A 26,947-nucleotide genomic window follows, 5' to 3' on the forward strand; every position below is an offset into this window, starting at 1 on the left:
ACAGCTCATTAAACATACATAACATAGTTCTATCAGCTTGAAATCTTATGAGAACTGCTTATAAATATGAATTTGAATTATTGACATATCTTTAAGAAGTCCATTGCAGAAAATCATGCATTATTTCTGTTTGGAGTCTCTGAGCTGTTAAATACAATGGATTGTCATACACGCTCTACTGCACATCTGTAATCAACACCAATCCATTGACAGTATACTTTTTACACAGCACTACTCCTTCTAAATACCTAATAAGTCTAGTCTGATTGCTGTGATTGGAGTGTTACAACAGGGAGTTACATAATAGGTTTCAATAAAGTCATGATTGTTTTCTTTTTTTACAAATATATATCACATTAAACAAAGACTAGGGGTAAATCAAACCGAATAATGCTGACATTGGCTACATGTTACATATGGTAAACAGTCAGTGGTTCTTAAATCATAATAAATATTATTAGGGGTTTTGTTTTTATGATCAGATCCATTTTGTTCCATGCAGCTGATGACAGCATTTACATGCAATCATCAGCTGTCTCTCTAATGCTCTTAAAGTACTGAATGCACAAAGTAACTTATAAAAAAAGGCCATATTCACATACAGTATACATGAGGCTTTTTGAATAAACTTTACATAACCTTACTCATGCCTGTCTCTTTGGCCCCGACCGGGTGCTCGTCAGAGGACATGACAGAAAGCCAATAAAACTTGCATGATCTCATTAGCGCTGAATATAGGCATCACGCACAAATATAATACCTTCGAGTGAGTTTTACAGTCGCAAAGAAGGATTGCAGCTTCTTTACTTCCTGACATCCGTCTTAATTTCAGGATTTCTGAAGTGACATCGGTTTCATGAACTGTTTTGTTCAGCTGGAGGACACTGTGCTATGCTAAACATTTATAAATGTAATTTCACACAGACACAGAAGACCCGACTAACAAATGTATCAGGCAAAGCATCGTTCAGGAGGAATCTCTTCACTCAGATATAATTAAGTTATTGTAATACATCATTTTAACAAGCTATTCAAACCAAATTGAATACTTAACATCAAGGTGTTCTGGAACTTGACCCCCGCCCCCCAGGTCTGTTAATATCCCACCAAGAAGATTTGATGTCTCCGCCCAGCATTTTCTCTGTGAAGTCTCAGCGGAATTAGATTATTATTTTTTTTCTCACATTCCAAAGACATGCAGGTCAGCCAGACTGGAGGATCTTAATCTAACAAAGGTGTGAATGTGAGTGATAGTCTGTACAAGTGAGTTAGCTCTGTAATGAACAGATGATCTATGAAGGGTGTTCCCTCTGCATGCTGGGAAAAGCTCCAGAGCCTGACAGCCTCTGAATGAATATACAGTAAGCAGGGAGAGAAATACAGTCGTATCGTTCCAGCAGGTGGCAGCAGACACACATCAGTGCATGGAGCTAACTCGGCCTGTTTATGTAAGTGTGGCTGGTCAGGCAGCGATTTCAGTTTCATTTTCAGTGGCGCTGTCGATGCTTTAATGAACTGCCCTACATTCACCACGACAAAGCAGATCAGAGTCGCTTCATTATTGTAATTGTGAGGGCTTTTAGGAAACAGCGTGATGCTGGAGGAGCTTACTCTCATCCATGCATACACAGATGAGCTTTATTTCAGACTAACTAACAGTAACACCAAGCTGCAGAGTTGGTGTTTGAAAACTCTCTGACATAAGTCTGTTGCAGCTCGGACCACAACCAACGTCACTGGTGGGCGTGGGCTCTGCTGCACCTTTGACCACAGCAAACAGTGATGTCACGGTGTACTGATTTTGAACTGATTAGATTGTCATTTTAAATCATTCATATTTAAAATGAAAACATGAACTTTCATTTTTTTTAATATATCATATTATAATATTATTTATTTGGTTTTCATGGGCGGGCCCTGACAATCAAAGTCTTTTTTTCAGACTTTTTACTGCAACACACATTTTTATTGAAAAGTTCAATATTATGCAGGTGTATATGTTAAACAAGAAACATGAAGTGCTATTTTTATTCATTGTAAATCTTAACGATAACACTTCAATTTTGCCTCAGCCGATATGAATGAATGTAATAATTATTTACATGAATGGCAAAGTAGGCCAAAGTTATGCAGTCTCACCTTGCTATTAAACTTAAATTTCAGACACAACCAGTCTGAAGTCAGTTATAAGTGTCAAAAAAAGTCACTAAAACAGTGACATGAGGACGTTTGCATTATCAGCACCATGGACAGCACCACACATCCAACAAGCGGACCGGCATGCAGCTAAGGAGATATTTAATTCTACTCCCTCACATCTCTAATATTCCATATTGACAACCATAGGCTGAAAAAGATCCAACTAGCACAAAAATAATGTGGCCTGTTAACTTCCACTTACCAATTATTACTTCTGAAGGTAAGACAATAGCCCGTAAATAATAATTATTTGTACTGTTTGCCGTTTTTTTTGTTAAAAAGACAGGTCTTCCTATGCTGCCACTGTGCACATGGGCCACTTGGCTTATAACCTATCTTCGTCTTGACTTATTGTCTTACAATGATGAGTTTCTTGTTCTGTTTACCGATGTGCTGACAATTACTGTAAGTTTTCATTCTAGTGGAGATCCCAGAGTTCTCCCAAAGAAACCACATCAGTCCAGTCGAATTTAGGGGGAAATTTGTATAAATGATGCGCAACGCATCTCAAATATTTTCATTTGATAAATGCTTTAGGCATAAACATCATGGAGGCTTGGGAGTAAATATTTCACTCATATACTGTAGCTTCAGTGAAGAGCTGGAGAAGCTTTTACACAATTTCTATCAGTCACTATCAGACAGAGATTATTTGAACACGCTTAAAGCTATTTAAAGGGAAAGAGGAAGGAAATGGGATGTTAAGGACTATTGATGTGTGTGTCCATGTTTTTCAGAGTTGTACTTTTCTTAGCAAGATGGATTTATTATATTGCATTTTATTAAATATATCATGTAATGCTTGGATCCCAAACGTGGTATGGAGTAAGTGTATCAAATATTTAAGTTGAACCACTGTATATATGTATGGTCATGTAGTTGATGGAGGCATAACATATTGGGGCCAACAAGAAAAAAAACAAGCGTGAAAAAAAGTCTCACCCTTACACTAAACCACTGCTTCAATTTTGATTATTCTTACTTTATGTTAGAACAATAATATATTGCTGAGTACCCATTTAATAGACAGAGCTGGGGTCTTTATATGATGTCTCTCTCTAGATCTTGCTGAAGATATGACGTTAAAACGTCACACTATACTGCTCTAAATAAATCAATTCAGAATGCGGGGCCTTTTTATTGTCTTAGTTTATATTGTCACTATTGTACTACAGACAATATATTTCCAGCTCACTCAGACAACAACGTGTCCTCAACAGTTTGTATGATATCTTACCAAAGTTTTTTTTTAATTATTTTTTTATTTGAATGTCCAGCAACACGAGCGACCAATGTGCCTGTGCAAGCCAATAAAGTGTTTAGGCAATAAAACCCTTTGGTTAGGTTTAGGAAAAGATTGTTGTTTGCGTTTAAATAATTATGGAATCTGTGTTACTTAAATGTCCAACATGTAGAATTTAAGATGACCTATTAGCAGAAATGGAATATCCTATTCAAAACTATGTGTTTATTACTGTATAATCACCTAAAACTAAGTATTGCTGTATTTTTGCTAGCTTAAAATAAGCGTTAAAAATCTACACAGGGAGCAGGTCTTCTTCACTGAGTCCGCCATGTTTCTACAGTAGCCCAGAAAGGACAACCCAAACACTGTCTCTAACAAGAGCCTTTTTGAGTTTTTATGTTGGAAAGGAAGGAGTGATTTAGTTGGTTTGATCTGCAACCTCACCACTAGATGCTACTAAATCCTACACACTGCTCCTTTAAGTACATTTTACGTGACTAATAAGTCAACCTTGACTTCTGGGTTTCACAGTGGACAAGAACAGTGGAATCCTGGGTGAAAGTCATATGTTTTTAGACCAGTCCACTCTACCTACACGCCTCCCTATGTGGACTTTGACACTCTTTAGACTACGTCACCTGTTGTGGCACACAATTACGCTAGTAGCATATGAATTGTGGTTATATCGTTGGTTATATATGAATTATAGCGCATTACTTTAGATTGGTATAGATCCGAACAGTGTATGAGAACAGCCTGAAGATGGACAGATATGTCTTTTTCGGCATGGCTATAGTGCTGCACAGAAAAATTCAGCCAGATGACAAGAGAATTCTTAATGGTCAGACACACAGTTTGAGTGTCTGTTGGTATTTAGTGAGTGGGCAGTTGATCAAACACTGGCTCAGCCTTTTCCGCAGCCCTCAGCTGTTAAATTCCCTCCATGATCTATGTAGGACAATAAGAGGCACAGCTGATGAGAATAAATCCCCATGAACATTCCACTAACGGCATAACATCCCCCTCAACTTATTATTCCACTCACTTCATTGAACAATTAACCAAACTGACAAAGAGGGTTAATGAACACACTTAACTCTTTCTCTCTCTCTCTGTGTTTGTGTGTCTGTAATTGGTTATCATGTTCTATTTCTCCTTTTTGCCTGTAACGATCGGTTGTGTAAATAGAGTCTGTCACACACACACACACACACACACACACACACACACACACACAAAAACACACACACATCAGCAGACTTTTCTCCTGAGTCTTGAGCCGCCACAACCACATTACGGCAGATATGATCGCCCCGCTCGGAGCAGTCGACCAGCTCAGTTCCCAGGAAACCGCGTGGAGCAGATAAATAAAAACGAAGGTCCAGACACTATCTCCTGCCCTCAGCGTATTGGAAATATTTCATGGCCACGTGTATCTGTATGTTCTCTGCAAAAATGTGGCAGCAGCTGAACAAATAATCTATTCTGCAGGGGGGTGAAAATACAGTTTCACTTAGGCCAGGCTTTTGCGCTGCTTCTGTAGACTTCCTGTCACAGGATTAGGTCCTGGGCTAGTCTTGGTTTCCCCCCGCGGCAAATTCCTCCTCTCTTCAGCTCATTGCTTCCACAAAGAGGGCTGCAGAAGGATTTTGATGGTTTCTGATAGGACAGCTAACTACAATATAGCTACAGGGAGAAAAGACGTCCAGAGCAAGAAAATGGGATTTTCCTGCATTCATTTTTTACCAGCGGCATGCATATTTTAACTGTGCTGGAACATGATTGTTTTAGCCAACACAGTGGCTAAATAGTGTGCTGTAGTATGTAAATGTGGATGAGAGAGAGGGAGTGTTGGGCTGCAAGCTGAGTCGTGTCTTTGAATGATTACTGTCTGGTATTAGGCAAATGCTCTCTGCTTATGGGAGCAGGGATTATGTCGCCTCATGTAACACCATGTCACCAAAAAGTAAGACAAGAAGCAATTCCAATGTAGATTCCTGACTTATAATGACCCCTTTAACCCCGCTCCCCTCCCCTCCCTCGCTGCCGCTGAGCCCCAGTTTGCCAGCAATGCAGAAACGAGAACTGCGCGGTCACCAACGCCTCGCACGAGCGCTTGGACTTTCGTTCCAGAGTCCGCCTTCAACCAGCAGGCCGCTTAAATCATGCGCCTCCTCCACCCGTTCCCCCTGCCTATGAAGTGTAAATACCTCTTGTGTAATTTACCCTGAAGTTCCCACTCACTAATTACCCCCTCTAATCCTCCCCCCACCTTGCCGGTGGTGCTGCAGGTCTCCCCCTGTTACACTATGGATTCCCTGTCGGCTTGCTATGGGGAGATCGAACTCTAATTAAGATTGTTAATGAAGATTTAATTTTCCACTTCGAATGAGCCAGTGAGTTCTGAGAGCGTCCCAAGTGAAACGCATGAGCGGGAGAGCGCGAGATGAAAAGAGAAAGACGAGAGGAGAGACGATGTGGAGGAATGGGGCCGGTTTACAACTGGACGGAAAAAAAAAGAACACTCACTAACATATGGCTTTTGTCTCCAGTCGCAAAGGTTTCAATCTGCATTCATTTCCGGGACAAATGTCTCTCCAGTAGTCACCGGTATTAATCCTCTCCAGTTCCATTAGGCAGTGATGGAAACATGACACACTGTGGTGCACTCAGTAGAGAGCAGATCTCTGCCAGGTGTGTCTGCAACAACCACTGTTGTATTGTGTGATTAAATGAATACAACCCACAATTGGCTAACCCGACACTAAAGACACCAATGGGCTTGTAACTCACCAAGATGTCTACCCATGTAGCAGTGGCTTAGTTGCAGCGAGGTACTCATCAGTATGTGCAAGATTAGTTCTGTTGGCTATTAGAAGAAGCCAAACACACAGTCCTAAACAACAAATGTGAGCAAACTGTTTTCCCCTACTGTGTCTCTGGGCGCAGAGTAGCAGCAGTGGGCTGGCGATGCACTCAGCTGTTTTATCACTAGCGGCCCCTACTGGCTGGGGCCCATTTAATAGTATTGAGTGAGGCGTTAGCAGGCAGTCAATGGCAAAATAAACAGGCAATAAAAGGTGTTTTGAGAGAGTGTGAGTCACCGCAACCACAAAAGTCTCTAGAGCATGCAGCCATAACTGGCCATCCAAAATATTATGCAGTTTGATGCAACACACTGCAAGATTAGCTGTGGACAGGCAGAGAGGTGCACACTCAATCACGCACACACAAGACCAATCACCTCCTGGTGGAGAAAATAAAATCTGACAAGGTCAAAACTTCAGCAACACTTGTAGTAATATAACAACTTTACTGTTTGGACTAATAAAGTTTTGAATTGTGGCCATTAATTGAGAGATAATAAAATCAACAGGGATGTGGACAATTACTTTAATACATGATGTACAAACCATAATATATGTTATAATAATAATAATATGGCCTCCTCAAAGCTACCAGACTCCAGTCAGACAACAGTAGTTATACTTCAACTATTGTCTTTAAACACACTCCATTCAAACTCAATAGATCTCTCTTTTTTTGCCACCTGCAATTGTCACTAAAATGTATTTTAAAAGCTTACTAATGCCCAGCTGTTTTCATCATACAAACTGCAAAAATGTATTCATAAGTGTCAGTAGTGAGTGCCAGAGACGTAGTGAGCCAGCCAGAGCCTCAACAGGTTGTGTGAAGCCAGCCATCTTTCATGGCTATAATTCTACTGTAATAATTGCTGCTGTTATTATAAGTAGTCTTATTATATGAATCATTTATGGCATATACATTGAATGTGTTGTATCTAAGAACTGTTATGCTGCTCATTCTGTACACATGACATCTATTGCATTCTGTCCATCCTGGGAGAAGGATCCCTCCTCTGTCGTTCTCCCATAGGTTTCTTCCTTTTTTCTCCCTGTTAAAGGGGTTTTTTAGGGGAGTTTTTCCTGTGCCGATGTGAGGGAAGGACAGAGGATGTCGCATGTGCACAGATTGTAAAGCCCTCTGAGGCAAATTTGTAATTTGTGATTCTGGGCTATACAAAATAAACTGAATTGAATTGAATCTTGACGTCTGTTTATGGACCCAAACAGACCTTTGGACAAATGTAATTCAGTGCCTTTCGTGAGAACCTGGATTAAAGCAGGACATTGTCTCTCCTCTTTCTTGTGCAGGGATATGGGGGGGATGGGGGTAGAAGGGACTTCCAGATTGCCACCGGTTAATTCAAACACTGACCAAAATCCCCTTGGTTAGTCTCCAACAATCGCCAACTTTGGTTTTGATGAAGTAAGCCCTGAATTTGCAGGGTTAGATGTGAAAAGAAACAGTCCTTATATGCCCTTCTCAAATCCACCCGACTCCATTGAAAGAAACAGTTGTTTCATCTCACTGATCATTCGTTTTCCCCTGTGTTAAAAAAAACTCTCACATGAAAGCACTAATTTTGGTGGAAAAGAGTATTTGGGGCCTGTTAGACACTTAATTACCGTGCAGGAGGCTGTCTGGTCCACAAACTTACACTTGAGGTCCTTGGCTGTTGAAAGTCACCTCCCCATGCACGTTTCTTGTGTTTCTGTGCTATAAATGTTCTAGCCTATATGTACTTGAGGTGCAAAAATATGCAGGCACAAGTTCAGACACATACTGTACACACACCAACTCGTGTGTCTTGCGCACTCGCACTGTGCTGAACAGCCAGAGGGATTCTGTGTCAGTAAGGTTCAAACAGAATGAGGAATCTCCATGTACTTGAATTCACTCACTCACTCTCACTCTCACACACACACACGTACACAAACACTAACTTGTGTGTCCTGTGATGCAATCCTGCAGCACAGTGTGTACGTAGCTCTCCAGTACAGTGCAGTTAGTTATTCCCCGGTGTACGGGCATTAACCAAGCTCATTTTATCTCCAGCTCCGCCATTATACTATGATCAATTATGCATGCTGTAATTATTGACAGTGCCATGACAGCAGCAACTCACCTAGAATGCTGCAATGCGGTGTTGACGCTCCGGGCAGACTGATAAACTCACATATAGGAGCTGCATAATCGATAAGAACGTCGTGTCAGTTACATGTTGATGTGTTTTATCAGTTTGGTGGCAGGAGGGGTTAAAGCCAGTCAAAGCTCTGTTTTGCCTCCAACTGCCTTCACATCCTCTTTAGATACATGATGTTGGCCTCCGTAGGGGGCAAGTCAGCTCCATGAATCTCATAATTATGGGAATGCACAGACACACAAGAAATGGCAAGGGACTTTTTTTTTTTCTCCTCAGAGCTCAGCAGAATCAGCTCTAACCCAATCATAAATACGGTTTCATGTAATGCAACAGACTCGCATATTAAGTGCTAATACGCCCCCCCCCCCCCCAAAATCCCGTTCCCTCTCCCTCTCCTTGACTTGAGGCGGGTATTATCATTGTAATCAAGCGGAGACCCGGCTAACGCGATCATTCTCTAAACCATCATGTAGAAATAATCCTCCTCCTTCATATTTGATTATTGTAATAAATCTTTTTAACCAGCCATTCAGTCACACAGCGACGGGCGCACATCACCCCGATCCATCAGCGAACTGGGACGATGCGCTGCAGAGCACAGGGGGAAGCTCCAAGGATTGGTGAAGGGGCCTTGTATTATTCGGTTTGCAGCTGTCAGGTCTGCTCTATTTTTCTGCTGCACTTGAGTTCGAAATGTCCTTTTTTCTTTTTTTTTTTTGCCTTTTTCTTTTGCCAGCGAATAAACAGAGAACTTCTCTTTCCCCCCACCCCCCAACCCTATTTGTCTGAAAGCGCGATTGCTCTGCAGACCTCTCTCTGTCTGTCCTCTATTACTGACCTTACATCCCCCCATCGGGCTGGATCAGACCAGACAAGGTGTTCCTTCATCCTGCAGACAGACACACACACACACGCCACACACACGCACACGCACACACACGCTGTCTTTGGTTTTGAAATTTCAAGTGGCCAATTTGACCAGGTACACCCACCTACTCACAACAAGACACATGCTCGCAAGTTCTGAGCGCATTTGTATGCACTGCACAGAACATCTCTCGATCATACTCTCACTCTGTTTCTTTCTCTTGCAGACACACACACACACACAAGCAGTCTGATTATCCAGAAACTCGTGAGACTGCAGAAAGGAGCACAGAGTGGGTCTGACTCATCTCTTTGAAATAGTTCCTTTTTTATTCAAATTTACAAAAAGAAAAAGTACAACAGAAATAAATACACTTTGTTCAGCACGCAATTGTGGAATTGTATCAACATCGTGCAGGAGCAATGAAGTCGCCCGAGGGGGGGGAGAACCCAGAACCGGAGCGGTTTAACCGAGGCCAGAGGTCACGACCTTTAACCTGCACCCTTAAGCTACATGTCAACCTCTCTAAATGCTAAGCTAGCTACTCTCATTCTTTGAGAGTGACTTCAGTATACTCAGTATATTGAGGTTTTTTTTTGGACAGACGACTTGACAAATGGCCTAGCAGGTCCACTTTCATCAGTCACTCTGGGTCAGTAAATCTGAGCCGGGAGTGTGGAAGAGACCGCAGGCTTTTATTCTATTTAAAAAGAACTGATTCAACTAATCACGCTGTTGATTGAACCAATTTGCCGGGCCCAGGAGGTGGCATAATCAGCTCAGTCGAGAGGTTTAGTCGGCGCAGCACTCCAGAACTCCGAAATAAGAACAAATCAGGAGAATCATCACTTTGATTTTGACCAATCAGCCATTGGAGAACTTTGAATTAGACCAATCAACAGAGATGAAACACCTGCAGCCAATCAGGACTGTGGAATAAACCACATAATTGGAAAGGCAAGAAAGGTGACTTACTGGTATACCATGTTAATTGCTATTGCAATGGCTGTCCCAGAACTGGCGACACTGTTATGAAAATGAGGAGAGCTTTTTTTTGCTGTGTGCTGGGAGACTCAGAAAGTTGGCACATTCCACCAAAATGCTCAAGAAAACATTGCCCAGATGATGCTTTGGCAAAGCGACACATTAGTGCTCTTCAAAACGATATTCGTTCTCATAACAAAATGGTTCCAAGTTCTTTGGCAGTCATTTTAGGTTTACCAGTGGTATTACAATATTAAATTCCGTTCTAAATCAATTGACATATTACTCGAATAAAATAAGGTTTAAAGGATGATTCAGGTCTGTTACAACTTGAGTCTTGTTTTTGTAGTTTTGACCACCATTTCTATGAGTTATAACATTGTACACACCTGACTATTTTATGAGAATAAGCAAATGGCAACATTGCTACAACAAAGTCAGAAAGGGAGAGAGGTCTGACAACCCAGAAGGTTGTAAATAAAAGTCAGTAGTTTAGTGAGATCTAAACCAATATATGTGGAGGTAAACCAAAAGGGAGAGCACCCTAAGGCTCTGTCTTGTATCCAGGTAAGCCATATAGTACATTTGCAACTCTGATAGCAAACATTTGTGATGGGAATTCTTGTTGTTTTACTTAGGCTAAAGGTCAGTCTTACTCCCGCCAAGAGGATTTTGGTAATGCAGATCATTTAAAGTTTGAACTCGGGAATCAAATAAACACAGTTTAATGGGACAAGGAGAACCTCATTCAAGTAACTTAGATTAAAATTGGAACTAGGAAATTGGTTTCAAACATAGCAGGTCGGAGCGTTGTAGCTAACTTCCTTATAAAATAAACAGACTTGTGGCAAGTGGCAACTCACTGATGTGAGGTTTTTCAGTATCGACTTAAAAGAGCAGTGGAGTAGTAACGTTACAAAGCTGACAGGGCCAGATTAAATGAGTACAATTTAACTTTATGATTCATCTACACACTTTTGTCTCAGTGTTGGAAAGCACGTTGCTAGTCGCCAGACAGCAATGTGATCTTTCTGTTACCTGTGTAGCAGTTAAGCATTGTTGAATCAACAAGCTAGCTAACTAGCTAACTAGCGGACAGCCCCACTGACATTGGGGGTTTAACATAATAACTAACACCAAGTGCTATTTTCTTTTACATGACCATGGAAAACATTGTTTGTTCTACTCCTATTCTATTTCTTTGTTTACAATAGACATTTACTTGTAATAATTTGTACCGTTTGCTTCTGTTTTCTCTTAAAAATAAGTTTGGCTGACCTGGGGTTCATTATAGACTATTAAGCTTGTGTTTCTTGCCACATTTAACTTGAACCTAAGAAAATAAGACCCAAGTTTTAATAAACCAGAATTGTCCTTTAACGTTGGCACACAGTATTACTGTAAGTGTCTAATGGGCCATATGCTTTGTCACTTTGGATTAGTGTCTCATAGCTGATGAAAGGTTAATGTAGCTTTGGGGTGTTTAGGTATATTTGATCAGCTAAATGACTTATGACTCAGACCCCCCACTGAGGTTCTGACCCCCCCTCCCCACTCCTCTCCGGTTATTGTGCAGTATTTGTACATTGGTCCTGATACCATGCAGTTTGCACAGTGGCACTGTATGGACAAGCCTGTGGCTCAGCTAAAGGGTACAGAGGTGTGTATGGGTTTCATTCGGGTCAGTGTGCACTGACTTCCTGACTGGTTGAACTGTCGACTGAAGCGGATCCTTGACAACAAGATTATGGGTGGACCAAACTGGGCGACAATAGCAAAGCTTGACTTGTGTGGGTGGCTTTACAACAAACCGGTGACAAACAGCGACATTTCTGCGATGGCACACCAAAGACGTCCACATTCAGGGTTGGGGCATGAGGCTAAAGATTCCCCTGGGGGGCGCAAAAAAAAGTCTGGTGGGTTATTATTCAACAGAATTTGAGAATATGCTTGACTTAAGTTATATGCAGCGGTCAAGGCACAGCAAAACGCAATATTAATATGGTCATTGAGTTGCATTGCCTGAAATGCATGAGAGATAACATTTGATGGACAGTCACTTTCCCAACCTTTATTAAAAATCTTAACTGTACAGTTTATTATAATTCTAGAGATAAGTTACCTACCATAAAACTTTGTTTCATATCTCTCAGGCAGTGCAACACTTATGACAGAGCTGACTTCGAGACTTATTACAAATTCCGTTTAAGTGTTTCATTCCACTTTTGCAGAATAGTAATCCAGATTTTAAGGGAAAAGATACAGATTTTTTGTTGTGTGCCCATCAGGGGAATTTCCGCCTCGCTCCATTAGACGTTCATCCCACTGGGATCCACGCTGGGACCGGCTATGAGGCTTCTGGTTTCTATTATTTTGCTCAACAAACTTCTGCCAGAGGGCACATGTATAATTGAATCTCTGGCTTGTCCATCTCAGACGAGTGCTACCGCAAACCAAACCTGTTCACTTTTTTACACAGGTGTAGAATACATGGTGTTGTTTTCAGTCCAGGAGGCTATGTCCGGCTCAGTGAATCCATTTCTAATCTACAGTACATACAGACGGTCCCGACAGTGCTCCTTTATGGACAAGTTCTGTTTTAGATTTTTTTTTTCATTATTCATTTTATATACTCTCTTTTAGCAATAATATTCAGTGGTATTTACATTTGAAATGCTTTTACGTACAGTCAAACATTGTATCTTTTTTGTTTCTTTGACATCTTACAAAACAACTGTTATCTTTCACATAATTCGTTATCTATTGTTGAACACCACACGGTAAAAAAAAAGTGCATTCCAAGCTGAAAACTCCAGCTCATTTGCATCCTGACCTTTAACGGGAACAAAAAGCCTGTCGCGGGAGCCTCTGTGGTGTTGTTACCCCATAACTTAATTACAGAGCTGTGGACGTTTTCATTTGGGAGTGTTCCAAAAAAAAAAAAGAATTGATTGACTCTTTTAGGTTCATACATACAATCATGCATACTCTGTCCTCAAGACGTGTCAAGTGGGACTACAGTGGGGTTACGCATAAAAAATAGGGAGACTTCTTCCATAAAAACATTTAAGAGATGAATAATAGAGTCATTGTCACACCACGTGGCAGATGGAACACTCGTGGATGGTTTTGCTTTTTATAATTCACTTTAGTACAATCAAAGCCTTATGGTGTTCATCAGTTCTTCTGTGTCTGTGTGTGTGTTTGTGTGTGAACCTCTGTAAACATACCAACACTCGACTGCAAAAAGCTTGAGGGATGACAGGGGTGGGGTGTTGAGGTGTTGGGGGCGATCACATCCCTAAATCACTTACATATTTCACAAAGTCTGTTTTCCTTGTGGGCTGAGAGGAGGGAGAATCTTTTGCAGGATTTAAATGATTCATAATTTTGATTTGGAATGAAGTAGTGAGCTGAATAATTCACTTTTCTGCCACTGCAGACAGAATGAAAAGTAAGTTTAGTAGTTTCTGTACAATCGTCTCGCGTTCCCCGAACGTTCCTCTCTCTATACATCCGTCCATTGTTCCGTTCACTTTATATTATTACATATAACATCCTCCCTTGTGTTATCCTAGTTTTCTTAAACTTCCTCGTTGAAAGTTTTTTTTTTCTTGCACGTTGTCCCGGAAACTAATGTTGCAGCTAACTTATCCTCGTTCTCATCTTTAAATCGTCTCTGGGTGTCATGATTTTCTCCCTGCCGCTATTTGCTCTCTCTTCGTTAGATATGCACACGTATGCACTCACACGTCCAAATGCACTCCTGCTCGCACATCTGTATTTTCTCACACACACACACACATACACGCCGACGCGATGAGAAAACGTCTTTCTTCTCGTTTCCCTGCTGTTTCTCATTCCGTGTACGTTTGTGAGTTGAATTAAATCGAGTCTTGGATGTTTGGGTTGTTTTTCTTTGTCCAAAGCGTTTAACAAATTGTTGCTGCCCCCGAGCAGAAGCAGCCTCTGCATTGTCTTAGTATCTGTGCTCAACCATATCAGCGTTTCAACACTTATTGCTTTAAATTACATCAATCACTCCCTCCCTGCCCTCGTACTCTCCACCATCCCTAGGCTCATTTCTCTCTGTCTCTTTTTATTACTTTCCCTCTTCATCTTTCTCTCCTTTAACTTCTCTTCACATTATTCTTGCTCTGGTTGCCTTTTCATCATCCTATTCCCTCTCACCCCCTTTGCCCCTATTTGTTTCGTTTTTATCATTCCTCAGTCTTTCCCCTCTTCCCCGGCCGGCTCCCCTCCCTCTTTCTTCTCCGTCTTCCCCGGCTCGTCTTTCTTTTCACTCTCCTTTTTGGCACCTGCTTCATCTTTATCCTTCTCCTCCTTTTCCTTCTCCCTATCTTTGAAGAGTTGGGCTAATTTCTGGAACTGGGGGCCCCACTCCTCCAGCCCCGCCCCCCACTCCTCCTTCTCCGCATCCTTCTCCCCTTCGCTCTCGAGGGAGCTGAGGGATCCGGCACGGGATCCTGTGCCCTCCAGGCCGTACACCTGCACAGAGTCGTACGGCGGCTGCGATGGGTCAAAGGTGACCTGGGCGAGACGCAGGCGCAGGAACTCGCCCACCCTCAGTGCTAGGGAGGGGCCGCTGGGCCCCGGGGCTCCTCTCGCGGCCTCCATTCCGGGAACCCAGCCGGGCCCGAAGCCCATCACCCCGCCGTACGCTCCCCGAGGCTGCCCCGGGAAGGGAAAGAGCTGGGGGTCATATCCCTCCTGCCCAAAACATACCCCCCCAGACCCATCCGATCACGCCAGTCCCCGATAAAGCCAGCTGCTTCCGGGTAGACGGATGATATCCTTCCGCCCTCCCTGTCTGGCCTTGCCACCACAAAGTTGCTCCCCATCTCCAGTCCTCCTCTCCCCAAGCTGCCGGGGTAGTCCCTCTGTCCAGACATCTCCCCCTGCAGGACAGTGGCGTAGTTGCGTCCATTGGCAGGTTGCTGCTGTCCGTCTGTGGAGGCACCCCCACTTCCATTCCCACTACCCCCTCCTCCTCCTCCTCCTCCTCCACCTCCTCCGTGGCCGCTGGAGTCAGATTCGGCCTGACCGGAGCCTTTGCGTTTCGGGGACATCCCTGAGCGGGAGGCCCTGCGTCCCGCCAAGGGAAGGGTAGTCGAGTCGCACACCCATCCTCCTGCGCCGTGACCCTGGCCCATCATGGAGCCGGATCGGGTCATGACGAGGTGATGCTCCCTGGGTAGCGTCTCCGACTGCACCTGGAGGGAACGTAGGCGAGCACGAGTGGTTTCAGTTCGGGGTTGGGGAAGGGTGTGGTTCTGTTAGGTTAGGTCACAGTAACACAAAATGGGAGGTGGGGTCATTTGATGAGAGGCATGGAGAAAGACAGGGGGAGTTTTGACGATAGAGTGCCGGATAGAGATGATAAAAAAAAAAAAAAGATGATTGAGACGAAGGAGGGACAGACATTGAGCCGAACAGAGTGGAAGAAAGGCAGAATTGGAAGAAGCCAGAGATATTAATTGAACACTAGAATGAGCTAACACTGCACTGTTAGAGGGATATGGAGAGGGAAGTGATGAAGAGATACAATATTAGAAAATGAAATAAAGGTAGGGCCAGACAGCCTATCTATGGCCTAATAAATAAAACAAGACATTGAAAAGATAACTAACAGCAGGACATTAATGTGCTGATATATCTGAATCATCAACTTCCTCCTGCATGGTCCCGGACATTTCTCCCACCGCATCCAGATGAAAAATAACTTAATAAGTATTTTATTTTCCCTTAATTACTTTCTTACTTACTCGTTTGCTTATTCAATTTAATAATTAAGTCATTCATTCAACTTTAATGCTTTTTCCAATGGAACCATCTATCATTAATCAAGCAATTCATTCAATTTTAATTCGTTATTTGATGCAACGTCTATCACCTTTCCTCCTTTCCTGAAACATCCATCCATCCATTAAACTGTGTTTGAGTACAGAGTCCATTCATATGGCAGTTTCACACCTGACGTGCAAGTATGCATCATTACCATTTGTTTAATTAGTTTCTTTCTTACTCGTTTGCTTATTTAATTTAATAATTAAGTAATTCATTCAAATGTAATGGTTTCTCCGATTCAGACATTGATCATTAATCAAATAGTTTATTTGGTATTTAATCATTACTCATTGCAATGTCTGCCACCTTTTTCTCCTTCCTGAAACATCCACCCATCCAAGTTTGTTGCGGCATTGAATCCCTCCATGGGCCAGTTTCACAAACCAAACATGCAAGTATGCATCGTTTGCACAAATTAGAATTAAGAATGTTATTACCTAAAGCGTAACATCCTACAAAATAGCTATGTAGACAATTACAATATACATTTTCTCTCTGAAGACTGAGGAGACCGAATCAAAGAGTAAAATAACAAAACTGTTTGAAATGCAAAAAATTTACTCTGCACAGCTAAATTCCAGCCTCCTATCAATGCGAGAACGCATTTGGCCGCTCATCAATGAGCTAATTTGGGGTCAAATTAGATCAGTTTACCTATAATCCCAAATTGGGTGTTTGGTGTAAAAGTGGGGTCACAGTGATCCTTACCCAGTCCACATCTTGACTGTGGTTCCCTTTGTCCTCACTGCTCCCCTCTGTACAGTTGCTTGCAGTCCCCATCCCCCCTCCTCTCTCCTGGCTGTCGTTTGTCCTCGGAGTCCCACCGTCCGACGTGCTGACCCCACTTTGGGGTGCGGTCCCGTCGCGGCTTCCCGTTCGGCTTCCCGTTCGGCTTCCCGTGCTGATGTCGGTGGGAGCTATGTATATCGCCCCGGACTCCATCGGCCCCACCATGGCCCCCTGGTTCTGGATGACTAGAGAGTGGTCCGGCTGGCCACCGGGATAGCGGTACCCCAGCTCTGCCAGGCCCGGCTCGAATGCTCCGCCTGGCGTGCGTCGGAGGACCGGTAGGGTGTGGCTGCTGTAACAGAGGCGACCATAGAGGGGTCCTCCTGGTCCTGAGTAGGTGTGCTCCACGCCCGGGTTCTGAGCCCAGCTGTAGGTGCGGGCTTTGTCTTGGTTTTGATGGGCGTAACGTCTGTGATACACAACGCAAAATATTTCATTAATTTATCATAACAATGTTTTGTGAGTTGGTGTCATTTTTTATTTTTATTTGACTGCAAACAATAGAGAGTGAAAGGAAATAAAATGTCTGTGTTAACACAGACTGGGACATTTGCCTAACTGGTACATGTCTTAACTTTCTGGCCCACCAGTACACACAATCTCTGATCAATTTGAGAGTATTTTTTTTTGAGATCATGGTTTGTGGTGTTTTTACAGCATAGTTTCACATCAAACAGCGTCCAGTTACAGAGCTAGAGGCTTGGACATCTCCTCTGTTTGCACCTGCTGCATCGCCAGGACCCATGGTGGAAAATCAAGTGTGTTTATTTTGCGTCCTTATAAAGAAATATTTACATGCCACATATTGTATCTTTTATTTTTATTTATCACGCTTATCTTTAAAAACTAAAGTAGCCTACAGAAAGTATATTTAATACATAGTATCATGTCCAAGCCACACGAATTCCACCCACTGGTGGACTCAGAGGAGGGAGGGGAGATAAACCAGAGCAAAAGTGCCATCTTGGATGCCCTATGGCTGATAAAACCTGATAAGGTGCCCTCTAGGATGCCCTTCCAGTGAAGAAAATGTGATGAAATGCCATCTAGGAATGAAGCTCTGCAGCTAGACCCTTCTCATTATAAACACATTGTAAGATATTTTGGTTTCTATTTGTCCACATGTCCAAAAAAAGAGCGAAAATGATGCAGCCAAGGTCAAGATACCCTGAATTCTAGCCTCTAGTATGAAGACCAAATTCCAAACTGTTCAATCGCAGGCATTTTGTTAGAAATTGTAGTCACTAAACCCAATCCAACATCATCAGGGTTACTTTCTCAGACTTCACAAAAGCTCCGTCCAGAGCCACAGGAGATATTATAGAAACTGTCGCTGCTCGCCATGAAAACAGAGATGCATGTGTAAATGTGACGGGAAAGTCTCCGTAAGATCTCACATACAACAGAACCTCAAACTGCAGCTTCAAAGTTTCCAAAAAGTTTAACTATCCAACCGTCTGTGACACTGAGTCAAGAAAAACAAAACATTAAAAACATCACAAAGGTAGTGGTTACTGCAGGGGTATTGCAACGGATTGCGTTAGATTTAAAGTCTTTTTTTTTTTTTTTGTCATGTTGTGTGTCCACCTCCATGAATTGCGAGAAGCTATTTTCGATAAACTTAATGCAGCCTTTGTACTTGTTTATGGCCTTTCCATATGGAGCTAATTATTAGTCCAAAGGCAATAACAATGTTTCGCAGAGACATCAAAGTGGGTGCAAAGAGCCCTCTGATGTAGCAGAGCATAAACAAGCTTTAACAAAATGAGCACAACAAAGTGGTCTCCCAGGACTGCAGAGCTTGATAGCCTTCTGTCTCAGCATTTTGATCCGTGACTGATTATGATCTGAGAGTTAAGGCTCGATCCGTTACTTGAGTGGATCAATTAAGTGCTGGATTAGGATGAAAGCTTTTACTCTGAAGGGGGTAAATTTGTTTCCTCCCCAACTTTTATTTTCGTACACGATAAGAGGCCAGCAAGGATGTTTGATGTAATCAAACAACAATTGTGATAAATGTGGGAACATGTGAGCACGCTCTCTGATGTAGATAGCACACGCACACACACGCACACACACACACACACACACACACACACACACACACACACACACACACACACACACACACACACACACAGTCTACTTACACATTCCTGCTGTCCAACGTGCGATAGCCACGTGAGCGCGAGCTGTGCGGGGCACTCTGGAGCGCGGCAATGTCGAAGGCGGCCGTGTCGGCCTCGCCCCCGCCCTCGTCGTCATACGTTATGATGTTCTCACGTACGTCGTCCTCCTCCAGCGGGGACAGGGAGTCGCGCTTCTGCCGGCGCAGCGACAATGACAGGGCGCTCACTGCTGTGGAGGGTTGGGGGTGGGAATGAAGGATATTGAGGCAAAGGAGAGAAATTGGAAAAAGAATGATTAACAAGGGAGAATGGGGACAGAAGTCACAGGGGAAATAAAGGGAAGGAGGAAGAGGAGAGAGGGAGAGAAGGGAGACATATTCAGTCAGACAAAGAGGTGAGACACAGAGACAAAAACAAATACAGAAAAAGCCTTGGGGTTAGAGGGCTGGTATCTCATATCAGCACGCTACATGCCTCCACTGAGTAATTGACTTTGAGCTCCAGTCAGGCAAAAGGACGCTTTATTCTCCTGCGACTCTTATTCCATATTCCCAGAGCAGAGAGCTACATTTGACCCAGGATTGTGGGCAAAGAACCAAGCCCTGGAAGCTTTCGTCCAACAAGGCTACCTGTGATAGAAGTCCACCCTGGGAGATGGATTTGTTCTGCTATTTGTTCATCATGTTTAAAATGTGGAAATGTTCTACTTGTATATAGTTAATATAGTGAATACTATCTTTAATCTATAGTATCTTCTTCTTTTTTTTTTTTTTAAATGACACCTGATTAAAAAGGGGCCTCGAGGACTATAAGAGAATAATCAACGTATTGATGTATTAACACGGTAAATACATAGATACGTTGATTATCACCCATTGGTTTGTGGTTTCAAAGCCTCAAGTTTGGAATTTTGACCGTTGCCATCTTGTTTTTTTGCAACCAGAATTGACAATAGAGGGTGAAGCTGAGTACAAGCCAATGCTGAATAAGATTTTTTTAGGCAACCAAAAGGTTACAATTAACTTTCTTGAGCTCATAACGAACACACTGTCAAAGGGTTCAAGTTAAAATAAGTTAAAGTAAGCCAAAAGTAGTGCCTGGTCAATCAAAAGGTAGCCCCGACCGAAAGCATACCCTGCTATATCTATTTGACTCTAAATGGACCATAGTTTATTCAATGAACATCATGCTGTAGTGAAGAACACTTAAAACTAGCGATTGAGACCATAAACACATGTTTACTGAGGTAATAAATCATGTGAAAAGTAGGGTCATTTTCTCATAGACCACTATAAAATCAGACTTATTTTTGCAACCAGAGGAGTCGCCCCCTGATGGCCATTAGAAAGAATGCAAGTGTTGGCTCTTTTGCATTTGCGTCACTTCTCAAACCTGGAGGTTGCTGCCTGGTTTCACTACACCCCAAAATTCTGAATTTGCAGTGCTTTTTCAAATAAAGGGAAGTTGACAACAGTCTCATTTCTAGTTGATCACTGTGGATTCTGTTGTCTTAAAGACAAGCTAAGCTATAGTGGAAAGGGAAAATTAGCCTTTATTTTATGGCCCCATGTTTTTACGATCTGTTTTTTGTATTTTATTATTGTTATGTAAATGTTTTCTTTGGTTTTTATCTGCTTGTTTCTGAAAAACACTTCAGAAAAGTGCTATATAAATAATTGATTATATTTAAGTTAATGCCATCGCTTCAATTTCTTGATATACCGAGTAGGCCTATCTCTCTTATTAAAGCTCCATGAAAACTATTGATTTGCATTCTGTAAAGCTTCTGTTTGAATGGACTTCAGCCTTTCTGTAAATGCATGAAAAGATTGCATAGCTTTAGCAGATCCAACAGAGCAGCTTCAAGTGGCAATTTTAATGCTTCATTCTGCAAAACATATTTTGCTCAGACAGCTTTTTCTGTGAAAGGAACAAAGTCCTGGAACTCACGGCCTGATCACTTGAAATCTGATTCACACTTCACACGTTTATAAGAGAGCTTTTAATGTGTGCTGTATTGTATCCCGCTGTGTTCAGTTCACTTTCTTTTTACCACACTGTGCTTATCTCTTCCAGGGACAGGAGTTGCAAACTTGCAACCGTTATAAACACTATGATAATTGCATCAGAAAGCTGTTTTTGGTTTGTCTATGTATACTGTATCTGTCCCTATCAAATAAACCATGAATAAATTAATTGTTAAGGCATGTGGACAAATCCAAACCTTGCGTCTCCATATGGATGTACCACAGGTGGTTAAGCTGCCGCAGTAACTTGATATTGTTGGAGTTTTCATTATTTGGTTTCCATGGAACTGATCTAACGATTCCTATAAAAGAGTGGGAAATCTCTAATCTTTCAAAACAATCTGAGGGATCAACTTTACGCCATGACTCACATATATTTTTCTTTTCGTCTGGGCCTGACGAGTGGTTACCAAATGGCTCGACATCCCGCTTATGTACGCCAAGCCCCTTTCTAATAACCAGATTGGATCCTGACGGAGCTGTTGTCTGAGCTTCTGTAAGAACATTTGGCATTTTGTGGAGGGGCCCAGTGATATTGTTCGGGATTAGCATCAACCTTTTTTAGATGAGAAAGACAATATTGTCGTGGCACAAAGCTCTACTTCTATTTAAAGCCCCAAACTTGAGGCGAGTGCTTTGAAGTTGTGTGTATTTCCTCGTGAAAGTGACCGCCCTTGTCACTTGGAGAACTGAATTCTAAACTCCCACCAAAAGACATCCAAAGACACTCTGCATGATCACCTTCACGCCGTGTTGCGTTTCCGTCTTGATTGAACCAGCCTCTTCCAGAATGATAATGCCCCTATCACCAAGGAATGAGTAGTGATCCAACGGGTTGAATAGAAATTACAATGATGCTGGCCACGAGCCAGCACCTCCACATTATCCAATTGAGCATTTGTGAGTTTCTGCAAAGGTGGCAGTGACATTTTATTATGCCGCTATCAAAAACCGGAGGGCCCGGATAATCACTCAGAATTGTTATTTTAGCAGTGATTAGTGGCGACCTTGCCAGAGGAGATGACTGGACCAAAATTGCGAGGAAAAGTAAACCCCACTATTCAGCAGCTGGGACTAAGGAAAATATTTACGCTGCTGCATCCATTATATTTATATGCAGATTAAACACCCAGGGATGCAGTGGAGGGTAAACAGCCTTAAACGCTATTTACTCATCTTTTTATTTTTTTAGATTAGCATGAAACTCCTTTATAGGCAGTAAATCTGAATGATATAACTTCATAAATAATGTTGTAGTGATATCATGATGTTGGTTATATAAGTAAGGGGCTTTCCAGGTACAAAAAAATATTATTATTACACTTTTTTTTTAATTTCCACTGTTGTTATCACCTCATGTTGATGTTAAAGTATTTACCCAGTAGAGTGGCGACACAAGCCAGGATGGCCAGCAGGGCGGCGGTGCTGAGCCCGGGGGACGGCAGTGTGGACTGCTGAGGGAGACACACCGCCTCTCGTTCCCAGTCCCACTCGCCCTCCGTCTGCTTGTCCTTCTCCTTGTCCCCGGCCCGGGCCCCTCCTCTCAGGCAGGGACAGACGGACACGGTGACCGTCCCGGTGCTGGTGAGGCCCGACGTCCCATCCCTGAGGACCAGCGGCACGTGGAGCGTCAGGGTGGAGGATGCGGAGCGGGATAGCGGCTGTATCTGGGACAGCAGCACCAGGCTCGCCGTGGGGCCTGAAAGGAGAACATTCATCCGTTGTTAACGGCACGGTGCAATTTTCCTTTTTTTCTGTGCTGAATGGCAGCAGGATTGCACAATTGTGAAATGATAGATATAAATTACTGTGCTTGTGTTTGCAAATTTGTGACTATAATCAATAGATCATTGATTTATACCACAAAGGACTTAAGCAGGTATGTTTTCACACGGGGAACACATCATAAGCCCATGCATCCATTTTTTTTTGATTTCAGCGATGATGGATCACAAGGGAGCAGCAACGACAACAATGCTCTGGCCTCTGTTGGTCTGACAAAAGAGCAGTGAAGTGTCTGCTACAGAGAGAGATTCCCTCTCAATTAACTGTAAGAAGCTGCAAAAAATAAGGCGACGGATAAGAGAGCTCACAACCGTTAACCATATTAAATCGGCATGAAAGGCCCTGCAAATTCTTATAAACATATATAAAACAGACTCAATTATCAAAACAATCTTCTCTGATCCGAATCACAGATGGAGTCATTAGCGTTTTCTTAACAAAGCAAATGCTGCAGCACGCCTTTGTCAGAGGAGCTGTCCAAATGAGATCAGAACGTGTTCTTCTTTTTTCTCAGTTCTACTGTTGGATGACACTTCAAAGAGGCCTTTGATTCCACATGTCAGCGAGTTTATCCTCCAGATCCACAGTCTTACCAGAGCATGTCAGAATACGGGACAGAATAACTTGGTAAATCAATACTCTTTAACTTAACATAGAGTCCAATAACTTTACGTAATGTGATCGGGGTTGCTTTTCCTGCTGAACCCACCGCCCAACTCTTCCTTTCCCATGGTTTCTACGGAGTGCTTGCGTTTTTTTAGTTAACAACTTTATTGTTGGTTCACACTATCATCAACCTCATTTAGTGAAAAAGCTCATATAAACTCACTGCAAGCTATCTGCTCAGCACCCAAACACACGTCACAGTTAGCAAATAGCTGCCCATTGTTCCGAAGACCCATTATTCCAAAACCCGAATTGTTTAAAAATGGTCCCAATGGACAGAAACCCTTTTTTCCTACGGCCCGTTATCTCGATAACAAACGCCCATTTCTCCAAAGACCCATTACTCCTTAAATTCACTCTCCATACAACAAACAGAAGCATAAGGCTTATTATTATGCAGAATCGCCTCAAAGGAGCTTCCAGATTTCTTTTTTTCCTGCTGAGGAGCGTATGAACCAGCCACTCTGCCTTTTATTACACGTTGCCCTCGGGTAAGTTAGGCATGAGTTAGGTGAGTTAGGTCTAGTGCAAGATTATCAGGGTAAGCCAATCAGAGACAGAGTAGGATGGGTCATGCCTTCATCATGGTAGAAAAAATATATCACAACTGGGAAGGTCCCATGACGTAATTTTGCTAAATAATTAACAATATTTTTGAGTTTATTGCACAGAGATTTTGTATTTTTGGAGCAATGGGACTTCGGAACTATGACGGTTCCTTTTTTGGGGTAATCGACTGTCGGACAAATGAGCTTTTGGTTCAATGGGACATTATTTGGACTGTTGGGGATTTGGAATAATTAGCGGTCTGAACAATGGCACGGCACCCTGGTGAAAGTGCTGTAGCATTTAGCTGCCAAAGAACCAGAGCTTTCCCTCAGAAATTGTCGGAGACCAAAACAAAGCTAAAAGGAGAGTGGATATATGACATTCATCTGGTGGACGTAGACATGACTTCCTATAAATGCTAATAGTAGGTGATAATGTGACAATATTGTGTTATGTTTTTTTGTACACTGTCCCCGAATGGCCAAAACTCAAAATTAATGTTTTGAAATGTTTTTATGAGAAGTTAATACACTATATGGGCCTAATCGACTTGCTACAGCTTGATAGAGGACTGAAATCTCTAGCTAACTTGACCAATGAATTAAACCAACTAAATAAGACCACTGTTGTAGCAATGTTCAGATAGTGATTTCTGCCAGTAATGCAACTGTTTAGTGCAGGTGAGTTGTAGACGTCCCTCAGTTTCACAGTATTCTACTGATTGACGGTCCAACAAGGCATCAGAAAGTGTAGAAGAACAACAAGAGGTGAAAAAAGAAAAACACTGCTAGCTGATGTAATCAGGGAGGCACTGCACAGTGAAAGGCACAGGTTTCAAAATCTTTAAATTTGCAAATGTTTTATGTTTTATTCAGCATGTTTGTTAGGCCTCAAGGATACAAACAATGTGTTTCGTTGTGAAACACTGACTGCAAAAATCCCTGTGTTTGCTTTCAAGGAATTCCACTCCAAATTAATTTGACTTTATGCATGAAAAAATATGAATGTGTATATGATCAAAGATACAAAAGGGTTGTGAATGAAGCACAGTACTACTTGTTGGTGAATGAAGAAACTTTAATTTAATTCTCTTTTTTATTTCTTTTTGTTTTCAGCATAAATAATCTCTAAACTCGCTTCCTTGAATTAACAAGCCAGAACGCCTGTGATTTCATGATTGTATTGTACTTTGTATCTCTCTATGTCAGTGTGTACTTGCACTGTACATGCAGTATGTGTGTGTCTTTGAGGAGAAAAATGGGCCAAAGAAAGCGTAACAGACAGAGAATGTACTAGAAACAAATGCTAAGTAGCTAAATTCAATTGAGCTGAAGTGAATGAAATGAAGCAGCTCTGATTTCTTCAAAAGCTTTTCTTTGTAAAACAGTAAGCATATGTGGTTGTGGGGAGGAGGAGATAGATGTGGAGGGTACGGGAAGGCAAACAAGAGGGACGAATAAAAGAGGGGAGCATAACAAAGCAAAACAATTGGGCCACCGGAGTTGGGAGATGGATGGTGGAAGAGAGAGGCAGAGACAGAAAAAGGGAAAGGGGGAGGCGGAGGGGTTTGAGGAGGGGAGTATAGGAGAAAAGACGAAGATGGAAAGAGAAAGGCAGAAAGAAAATGTGGGATTAAGAGCCTTAACAAAGTAGGGGAGAACCTGTGCGTGTCTGTCAGGGGAGCGGAGAGAATACAAAAAAAGGGAATTAAGAGATATACAGAGAGAGGAGAAGATTGAGTGCCTACCTCCACTGTCCCTGATGCTGAAGTTGAGGGCAGCGCTGGACTCCGGAGGGATGCTGAAATACACAGTGCTGTCATTCCCTCCCTCATCTCTATCAATCGCCCGCAACACCTGCACCACCTGAAACCCAGAGATAGAGAGAGCAGAGGAGATAGGGTGAGGGGGGATGTGAGTATATGTGTATGTGTGTGTGGTGGTGGTGGTGGTGGGCGGGGGGGGGCTAGAGGAGAAAAAGAAGGTAATAGCAGAAACGGTTACACAGAGAGTGCTTTTAGCTCCAAACCATTAGCCGACGTCAGCAGGAATCAAAACAAGCCAAACAATTAGGGGCAGATACTCACACCCAATAAATAACTGCCCTTCCACAAACACAGCGCAGTGTGGCTTTCAATTTGGTAATGGCATCCACGCCGAGTCTACAGTCGGTAATCGTAACAAACTGTATCTTAAAAAAAAAAATCTCCCCCGCAGCCTAAGCTGATGGGTAATTTATTTCTAATGAAAAACTCTGGTCGTCATTATGCAAGACGTCCTCTCAGAGATGCTTTCGAGTGCTAGTTATGAGACTGAACGCGGGGAATGAGGGGCGCCGCATGCTCCTCGAGTTAGTCAGTGTCTGCAGGCCCGGGAAACATTTGTTCTGTACAGTCGCATTATGTTATCAGTTGCTGGGTGTGAATATTCAAACGCATGTTGGCTAATGACTAAGTCACGCAGAGAGAGAGAGAGAGAGAGAGAGAGAGAGAGAGAGAGAGAGAAACGCACAAAACCCGAAACACATTCGACGATATCATAATCTCTCTTTCTTGAACTGTTTTGCATCACGGCGTGCGTAAACATAAACATCACAGGCAAAAAAAAACAAAAAAGCAACGTCGTTGCCACAGAATCACAGATTTAGTGGCGAAAAACAACAAAGGCACGAGCTGAGCGATGAAAAAACACCAGCAAAAAACAAAAAACAACAACAGATGGGCCGAGACACCAAATTATGGCGACGGAGCAGGCGTGGAATACTGAAGATGATGGAGGGGGAGGGGGGGTGAGAGAGCAAAAGATGGCTTCCAGGGAGAGATTGAGGAGC

The 26,947-nt window shown here is 42.5% G+C and overlaps 1 protein-coding gene across 1 annotated transcript in view; it reads right to left on the reverse strand.

Annotated features, from left to right (window-relative positions):
• Positions 1 to 13,168: 13,168 nt before the first annotated feature.
• The window catches only part of LOC129088820 (cadherin-2), an 84,781-nt gene continuing 71,002 nt past the window's right edge, over positions 13,169 to 26,947 (reverse strand). Inside the window, exons 9-14 of the mRNA XM_054596053.1 lie at positions 25,866 to 25,983; positions 22,497 to 22,817; positions 19,113 to 19,320; positions 16,882 to 17,371; positions 15,147 to 15,539; positions 13,169 to 14,997 (exon numbers count right to left, since the gene is read on the reverse strand). Coding sequence (XP_054452028.1) covers positions 14,533 to 14,997; positions 15,147 to 15,539; positions 16,882 to 17,371; positions 19,113 to 19,320; positions 22,497 to 22,817; positions 25,866 to 25,983 — 1,995 coding nt within the window. The 3' untranslated portion in view covers positions 13,169 to 14,532. The remainder of the gene's footprint in view (positions 14,998 to 15,146; positions 15,540 to 16,881; positions 17,372 to 19,112; positions 19,321 to 22,496; positions 22,818 to 25,865; positions 25,984 to 26,947) is intronic.

The sequence above is a fragment of the Anoplopoma fimbria genome, chromosome 3, assembly GCF_027596085.1.
Source record: "Anoplopoma fimbria isolate UVic2021 breed Golden Eagle Sablefish chromosome 3, Afim_UVic_2022, whole genome shotgun sequence".
NCBI classification, from domain to species: Eukaryota; Metazoa; Chordata; class Actinopteri; order Perciformes; family Anoplopomatidae; genus Anoplopoma; species Anoplopoma fimbria.